The sequence below is a fragment of the Trachypithecus francoisi genome, unplaced genomic scaffold (assembly GCF_009764315.1).
Source record: "Trachypithecus francoisi isolate TF-2019V2 unplaced genomic scaffold, Tfra_2.0 Lachesis_group20, whole genome shotgun sequence".
In the NCBI taxonomy this organism is placed as follows: domain Eukaryota; kingdom Metazoa; phylum Chordata; class Mammalia; order Primates; family Cercopithecidae; genus Trachypithecus; species Trachypithecus francoisi.
Window position 1 is genome coordinate 41,594,948 of NW_022681466.1, and position 8,916 is coordinate 41,603,863.

General features: G+C 51.3%; 1 protein-coding gene across 7 annotated transcripts in view; it reads left to right on the forward strand.

Moving 5' to 3' along the window:
• AXIN2 (axin 2) overlaps positions 1-6,630 on the forward strand; it is a 33,780-nt gene extending 27,150 nt beyond the window's left edge. For 4 of the 7 annotated variants that reach the window (XM_033183926.1, XM_033183923.1, XM_033183925.1 and 1 more), the window contains exons 10-11: positions 1,087-1,254; positions 5,107-5,682. In XM_033183926.1, the coding sequence (XP_033039817.1) occupies positions 1,087-1,254; positions 5,107-5,233 (295 nt within the window). In that variant the 3' untranslated portion in view covers positions 5,234-5,682. Of the gene's footprint in view, positions 1-1,086; positions 1,255-5,106 lie in introns of all 7 variants that reach the window. The other 3 variants (XM_033183924.1, XM_033183928.1, XM_033183929.1) reach the window with 2 other exon arrangements.
• The last annotated feature ends 2,286 nt before the right edge of the window (positions 6,631-8,916 follow it).

The window sequence follows — 8,916 nt, forward strand, 5'->3', positions numbered from 1 at the left end:
CTGCTCAGTTTAGTTACTGGGTGGTGCAATTAAAAAGAAATCTGCTAAAGAGATCTGAAATGGTCCGGAGAAAGTTTTCTTTCGGTGTCTTCATCCTGAGCAGTGAGCAGTGAGCAGTGTTTGAAGTCCTCAGTAGGTCACTACCCTGGATCCTTTCATTGTTTCAGTTGGTTGACCCTAAGTGGGCCAGCCGTCTGGGTCTGGGCCAGCCGCTTTTTTTTCTTTTTTTGGAGACAGAGTCTCGCTCTGTCGCCCATGCTGGAGTGCAGTGGCGCGATCTCGGCTCAGTGCGAGCTCCATCTCCCGGGTTCATGCCATTCTCCTGCCTCAGTGTCCCGAGTAGCTGGGATTGCAGTCGCCCACCACCATGCCCAGCTCATTTTTTTTTTTTTTTTTTTTTTAGTAGAGATAGGGTTTCACCATGTTGGCTAGGCTGGTCTCGAACTCCTGGCCTCAAGTGATCTGCCCACCTCAGCCTCCCAAAGTACTGGGATTACAGGCGTGAGCCACCACGCCCAGCCTAGCAGCTTTTTTTTCAGGCTACTCTACAAAATCTCAGAATAAATGGGGACATGGATATGACTGTGGGCTACCCCCCGGGGGTTAGTTGTTCTCATTCTGCTGGAATAAGGGGTGGGCTTCAGGCGTTCTGAGTTTATGCAATCCCAAAGGTGTCCTGCTCTGGGTTTGTCTCTTTAGCACTCACCAGTCCAGGTGAGACCCGGCATCTCTCTGATAATTTTCTCTTCTCTCATCTTCTTGGGGAAGCACCCCATTTATGGTAACCTGAACGAGGCAGCTGTGTACCTTCATTTGGTGGCAGTGGGGAAAGCGATACCAGTTCGTACAACCACAAGGAAATCATCCTTTTCCGCATGCTCCATGCAGAGCATGTGGGCTTGGACTGTGTGTTCCCCAGAGCTGCCTGCCTCTGGGATGTGGGGCTCTGCCCCAGCCCCCACTTTTAACTGCAACCCTAGTGTTTGGATACCCTGTCACTTACGCACATGTGCGCACGTGTGTGTTTGCTTTAGATGTGTGTCTGCTTTAAAATGCTGAACTTGTTCCATTCCATCTTATTTTCAGTCACAAAGAGCCAAAGAAACTGGCAGGTGTCCATGCGCTCCAGGCCAGTGAGTTGGTTGTCACTTACTTTTTCTGTGGGGAAGAAATTCCATACCGGAGGATGCTGAAGGCTCAGAGCTTGACCCTGGGCCACTTTAAAGAGCAGCTCAGCAAAAAGGGAAATTATAGGTAAGAGTCCTGTGGCTTTTTTCTGCTTTCAGTTTGTTTGCTCAGAACCAAGAGCCAGAGCCTGGAGCAGCTCCCCTGGCTGAGCAGACCTGGGCGGGGCAGGGTGGAAGGGGGCTCAGCAGGCACTGGGGGAGGCTCCTTCTCATTTCTTCTCTCCCCTCACCACTAGCAGAACAACGAAGCAGCAGCCACAAGAGGGACGCTGCATGGAGGGTTCTCTGGGGGACCTGGCCAGGCTCTTTCCACCAGGTGAACCAGACTGAGGAGAAAAGGAGCAGCCGCTTGCTCTGACAGGAGGAGAGTGGGGCTCAGGCCGCACTGCAGAGGCTTTACCTGCAATCGAAGGGCTTGTGGGCGAGCGGGGAGCAGGGACAAAAAAGAGGGACAGGCAGGCTGATTGGGGGGAGGGTCTGGAAGCGCCACCCTCCTGCCTTGAGTTTAGGAGAGACCCTCACATTGAAGGCTCCAAATAGTCAGGAATCATGCCGAGGAAAGGTCCTCCATGTTTTTCTCAGTCTGCCTTTCCACCTGAAGAGCCTCCCTGGGTTTTATGGGCCATTAGAAGCAGGGATGCGCCTTTGTCCATAACAAAGAAGGGGCTGGACCTGTGAGTGGGCACAGGGTGAACAGGGCGGTCCACTCCTCCTGCCCGGGCCTGCGCTTTGTTGCCTTCTCCCCTGCAGGGGCTTCAGGAAGGGAACTTGCTGGTGTCCTCACCTTGTCTGCAGAGTGGACGGAGGTGCCCTTGAGCAGGTCCATGCTGACCTTTTAGGGCCCTTGAGAGGGTTCAAGAGCTGAGGAGCATGAGGGCCAGCCGTAGGCCATTCCTTCTCTTGACCACTTCCTCCTAACAGCAGGTGATGACTGCCTCCGTTCATCCCGAGTCCTCCCTTGCCCTTCTCCATGGCCTGCAGCCCAAGAGAACCTGTGGCTTCTGCTCCAGTTCTGTCTCAGGTTTAGGGCTCCAGGCTGGCACAAGGGTGAGATAGGGGCACCCTGGTTTAAGCAGGGGCTCACTCTGGGGTCTACACCCGAGAGAGTTCCAACTCCTCAGCTGTGTGCCATGGACCCTGTACAGGACCACAGTCTATGCCCAGGTGTGAACCCATTGCTGCCACCAGGGCCAGGGGTGTGAGTGGAAAACTCTGAATAGCACTTGGTGACCTGCCAGGCGGGCATATGGGCTCCTGGATGGGAATGAGTCCACCTGCAGGGCTCTGAGACACCCTCCCCTCTAGAGCAGGCCCTGTGTAGTTTTACCAGCCACCTTCATCTGGGAGTTAGTTCGGGCGGGGGCTCAAGGTGAGCCCCTCTTTGTGGGGGGAGGGGATGGAGGTTGGACTGAGCCCCTGGAGGTGACTGGCCAGCAGGGCGTGTTGCTGGGCCTGGATATTCCCTTTTACACCTGGGTGGAGACAATTGTGAAAAGGTATCAAAGGGATGGGGGAACAGGCCTGGCTGCTGCTGCTTCTGCTTTTATCTTGAAAAGACACAAGGTGAAACTAATGACACAAGTGTGCCCCTCTGGGGATTCATTTTGATCTTGGCTTTGTCTCGGCTGGACTTTGAGTGGAACTGTAGGTGACCTCGGAGAAGAGCCATGTGGCGCTGGCATAAGCTTGCGGGGAAGGTGCCTCCCTCAGCTGCTCTGGCCACATCTGGCTCTGATTTTTTTTTTCTCCCTGAGGCACAGTTAATAAGCCTGGCTTTGAAGCTCTGGCCCCCCCTTTAATGCACAAAGACTTGCACAAATGGTCAACCCTCCGATCCTCTCCAGTTCTTTCCTGAGTGCATCAGGCTGTGGGAAGGCCCTCCCAGCCGCCTTATCTCTGCAGGGCCTGAGCTGGACTCAGTGCCCTCCTGGGGTGGGACAGGGACACAGGGTGTCATGCCTCACCCTCCCAGCAGGGCTGGTGCTCCAACATCTCAATTTGTACAAATACATCCCCCTTCAAAAAAATAAAAAAAGACCCAGTGAGGTTGGGGCCGTGGAGCAAGGGTGGGAGGTAGGGGGACCTGGGATGCGTTGAGTAATCTCAACATGGCAGGGGTTCAAAAAGCAAACAGTCCCTTCAGACGCGCCAGACGCTATTGGTGCCAGATGTCAGAAGAAAGCAAAGTTTGCCACATAAAGCATGTTGCAGTGGAAAAGCCTGTTTCTTGGAGAAAATGAGGGCAGTGCAGTGTGTTTGAAGTCCTGGGGGTGGGGCCCAGAGAATGTGGCCTCTCTCCTCTCTGGAGGAGGTTGCAATTATGTAAAAGGTCACTGCGTGTTTGCTCAGACATGCTGTGAAAGCCCAACTTGGTAAACCCCAGAGGGGTCGGAGCTGGGGGAGCTGGGGCCAAAGGGGTCTGACGGAGGGTGGCGTGGAGGTTTGAGCCTCTTACGTGGAAAAGTGACTTTTCCCCCCACTATCCCAGGTCTCCTGTGCACAGAGCCCCTCCCCATTTTCTCCCTGTCTCCTCTCATGCTCCCCCAAGAATTTTGACCCCTTAACATGAAGTGTCTTCAGTGCTGCCCAGTCAGAGCCATGCCGTTGTTCACCCCAGTGCATTAGCTGGGTCAGGAATGCTAAAAACAAAGAACCTTGACTAAACCCAGCTGTTCACTGTGTTTAGCCTTATCTCCTACGAAAGTATTTGGCTTGCCTTTATTAAAGAGGAAAAAAATTGAGCTCTAACCAAGGGGAGTTATTTTTTTTTTTTTTTTTTAAAGGGAAAAGACAAAAACAAAGCCCAACCATAACCCTGAGACACAATTAAATGTTTGAAAGGTTCTCCCATCCCCCCAGGGGACTGTGACCTTCCCTCTGTGAGTGGCCTTTATGGGCTGGAAATGACAGCTTGCAGGGGCAAGTTTAATCCCTCTGAGGGGTCTCCCTTGGCTGGGGACAGGGAAGGAAGAGGCCCTCGCTTAATTTCCTCAGAAGGGGCTTGGGGGTGGGCCTGGCCCAAGAGGACAGCAGTTGTTTCCGAATGTGGCGCTCCTGAGAGAGGCCAGGCATTTGCATCTGTACAATTAAACAGCCTCAGAAGAAAGAATGCTGGGGAGGGATAAAAGGAGCCTTTAATCAACGGGCATAATAGAAGGGCCTTTGGTGTTTGACCCTGGAGGGGTGGGATGGGAGAAGAGGCCTGGAAATGGGGAGAAGAGGGGAGGGCATCATGGGGCCTGTGCCGTCTGTTCGGCCCTGGGAAGCTGCGCTGGGGTGGCTTGCCTCCTGTGTGGCTGTGCCAGGGCCATCCAGGAGTGTTGCACTTGGGCCCTGGAGGAGGGGAAGGCCGAGAGGCCTCCGGACTGCTAAAGCATCTGGAATTCAGCCTTTCACAGACTTCGGCAGCTTCCGCCTCTCCAGGTGGTGGGTTCACAGACTCCTGCAGGTCCTGGCTCTCCAGCTGGTGGGTTCAGGATGTGGCTGAACCTAGAGATAGTCCGGAGTCTCTTTGAAGGACCTGCTTGGCTGCTGCTGCAAATTAACTGCAGGCATTTGTCCTTCCCTTCCCTCCTCCACCCCGCTGCTGAAGGAGGTCGTGGGGGAAAAGCAGGTCTGTTTTTCACAGTGTATGTGTGTTAGGAGATAGCAGAGGTGCTGGGCTGAAGATTGCAGGTGGCAGGTCCAGCCCAGGCTGCTGCTCAGTGGGTGCCCGGCCTTCGTCATCTCGGCCCACCTGCTTCTTGTGGTGTGGCCAAGTCCCAGTTGCCATCTTAAAGCAGATATGGGCAACAGTGTATATGCACACCTGCCATAGCAAATTCCTAGGATACCTCAGGCCTCCATGTTGGCATGCTTTTCTTTTCAACAATGTGGAAAATGCAGTTTACCAAGAAGCTTTTCTGGTTTTCCTTTTAAGGTATTACTTCAAAAAGGCAAGCGACGAGTTTGCCTGTGGAGCGGTGTTTGAGGAGATCTGGGAGGATGAGACGGTGCTCCCGATGTATGAAGGCCGGATTCTGGGCAAAGTGGAGCGGATCGATTGAGCCTTGGGGGTCTGGCTTTGGTGAACTGTTGGAGCCCGAAGCTCTTGTGAACTGGCTTGGCCATGAGCAACTGCGACAAAACATTTTGAAGGAAAATTAAACCAATGAAGAAGACAAAGTCTAAGGAAGAATAGGCCAGTGGGCCTTCGGGAGGGCGGGGGGAGGTTGATTTTCATGATTCATGAGCTGGGTACTGACTGAGATGAGAAAAGCCTGAACTATTTATTAAAAACATGACCACTCTTGGCTATTGAAGATGCTGCCTGTATTTGAGAGACTGCCATACATAATATATGACTTCCTAGGGATCTGAAATCCATAAACTAAGAGAAACTGTATAGCTTACCTGAATGGGAATCCTTACTGATATTTATAGAACAGTTGATTTCCCCCATCCCCAGTTTATGGATATGCTGCTTTAAACTTGGAAGGGGGAGAGAGGAAGTTTTAATTGTTCTGACTAAACTTAGGAGTTGAGCTTGGAGTGCGTTCATGGTTTCTTCACTAACAGAGGAATTATGCTTTGCACTACGTCCCTCCAAGTGAAGACAGACTTTTTAAAATGGTGCCCTACCATTGACACACGCAGAAATTGGTGCATTTTTTTTTTTTTTTTCCTATGCTGCTCTGTTTTGTCTTAAAGGTCTTGAGGGTTGACCATGTTGCATCATCATCAACATTTTGGGGGTTGTGTTGGATGGGATGCAGAGGGAGAGGCAGGGAACCCCGCTCCTTGGGGCCCCAGGTTGATCCTGTGACTGAGGCTCCACCTCATGTAGCCTCCCCAGGCCCAGGGCCCCATGGCTGAGGCCTGCTAGAATCACTGCCGCTGTGCTTTGTGGAAACGACAGTTCCTTGTTTTTTTTTGTTTCTGTTTTTGTTTTACATTAGTCATTGGACCACAGCCATTCAGGAACTACCCCGTACCCCGCAAAGAAAATGAACAGTTGTAGGGAGACCCAGCAGCACCTTTCCTCCAGACACCTTCATTTTGATGTTCGGGTTTTTGTGTTAAGTTAATCTGTACATTCTGTTTGCCATTGTTACTTGTACTATACATCTGTATATAGTGTACGGCAAAAGAGTATTAATCCACTATCTCTAGTGCTTGACTTTAAATCAGTACAGTACCTGTACCTGCACGGTCACCCGCTCCGTGTGTCGCCCTATATTGAGGGCTCAAGCTTTCCCTTGTTTTTTGAAAGGGGTTTATGTATAAATATATTTTATGCCTTTTTATTACAAGTCTTGTACTCAATGACTTTTGTCATGCCATTTTGTTCTACTTATACTGTAAATTATGCATTATAAAGAGTTCATTTAAGGAAAACGACTTGGTACAATAATTATTGTAATTAAGAGATGTAGCCTTTATTAAAATTTTATATTTTTCAAAACATTGGCCTTGTGTTTGAATCCCCGGGGTGGGAACAGGGCCAAGGGGCCCTTCCATGTGTAGGCGTCTGTGCTTGATTTCCCACCTTACCCAAGCCCGTCTCTGACCTCGAGCCCTGACCTGATCTGGACCCACCTTGAGGTTTTGTAAAACCATTTCTTCAAATCACTTGGCTACTGGCTGAGGCTTTTGTTGCCTTGGAGCAGGCTGTAGACAACATCTCCTTTGGGAGTCCTCTTCTCTCTAACACCTCCATTCAGCCTCTTCCTCCTGGGCAGATTGTCTCCAGTCCAGCCAGGTAGGTGCAGGGAACTAGGGGATGAGAGGAGGCCCTCCCAGGAGTACTTGGCATTTCAATAGGTGTCTCCGACATGAAAGCCGTTCAGCAGATGGTTTCATAGACCTGGAACGTCCACGTGGGGCCAGTGGACTTAGAGATCAAAGCTAGCCAGGCACCCTCCCCATTCTGGGAGCTGATCAACAAGGCTGACTATTAATCCTATCTGACTATTTTATCGTGGGCCATCAGGCCCAGGGCTGGTCAGGTGTCAGGAATATAGCAAGCAGGCGGTGCAGGAGGAGGCGACACGAGCAGCTTCTGCACCACTCAGTGGATAGGTGTGCTTATGTGGCCGAGGACCTCAGCAGGCAGTTGCCCTCTCAACAAACATGCTCTCCCTGTACCCTGAGCACTTGGCATGCCAGGCCATTCTTCAGATCTGGGAAAGCAGGTCTTTTTAGTGGAGTCCTAGGAAGAACCCTTTTTAAAAAGAGAGGATCTGTAACTGCAGTTGGACTTCTTGTGTGCTGAGTTGTCATGAAACGAACTCAGTGGTCTGCAGTGGATCTGGTTGGCTTGTTCTTCCTGCTGCCAACTGGCGTCAGGCCGGCAGCATAGAGAAAGGCCAGGGTTCTGGCCATGCGGGGTAGGGATGGACTCGAACCCAGTAGCCTCGGCGTGGTGGCAGGAGTAGGAGTTGTCAAGGCTGCTGGGAGAGTCCTGAGTTACCCTCCGAGAAGGCGAGGGTGTGAGGGCATCTGGCGAGAGGCTGGAGGAGCTCTCTGATTCCTTGAACTTGCCCCTAACCATGAAGGTTGCTGTGTCCTCCCCTCCTGGCTGGAATGGGGGCTCACACCAGGGTGTCCACCCACTTTCAGAATTATAAGCTTCTTTCCAAGACAAAAGGGTAAAGGGATGCAACCTATTGTGTGTGGTGAGGATTGGGGTTTGTGGATGGCTTTTCATCTCTACAGGCCTCTTGATCGAGGAGAATGATGAGGTTGGGGCTTGGGCCTCAGACAAACTGGACTGAAGGCCCAGCACCACCACCCTCTGGGGGCCGTGTGCGGGTTCCTGGGTACTTCTAAGGTGCATTTGTGAGAGAGAACTGGACTAGTTGATCACTCATGTTTCTACCTCCTGTTTTCAGTGTTTTTGTTTTTTTTTTAAACAGAGTCTTGCTCTGTCATCCAGGCTGGAGTGCAATGGCACAATCTCGGCTCACTGCAACCTCCACCTCCTGGATTCAAGCTATTCTCAGGCCTCAGCCTCCTGATTAGCTGGCACCCACCACTATGCCTGGCTAATTTTTGTATTTTTTTCTAGTAGAGATGAGGTTTTGCTGTGTTGCCCAGGCTGGTCTCAAACTCAGCAATCCGTCCGCCTTGGCCTCCCAAAATGCTGGGATTGCAGACATGAGCCACAACAACCAGCCCCTGTTTTCATTTTTAAATCTTTTTTTTTTTTTTTTTTTTTGGAGACAGAGTCTTGCCCTGTTGCCCAGGCTGGAATGCAGTGGCGCAATCTCAGCTCACTGCAAACTCCGCTTCCCGGGTTCAAGCGATTCTCGTGCCTCAGCCTCCCCAGTAGCTGGGATTACAGGCATGCGCCACCACATCGGCTAGTTTTTGTATTTTTAGTAGAGACAGGGTTTCACCATGTTGGCCAGGCTGGTCTTGACCTCCTGAACTCAAGTGATCTGCCCTCCTTGGTCTCCCAAAGTGCTGGGATTACAGGAGTGAGCCACCGCACCCAGCCCCTCTTAAACTTTTAAGTATATAATACAGTATTGTTAGCCATAGGGACAGTGTTGCACAGAAGATTTCTGGAACTTATTTATCTTGCATAATTGAGACTTTATGCACAATGACCAGCAACTCATTGCCCCCTCACTGCAGCCCCTGACAACCAGCATTTGGCTCTCTAATTCTGTGAAGTCGAATTAGATACCTGTATAACTGGAATCCTGCAGTATTTGTCAACCCGTGCCTGGCTTATTTCACTTAG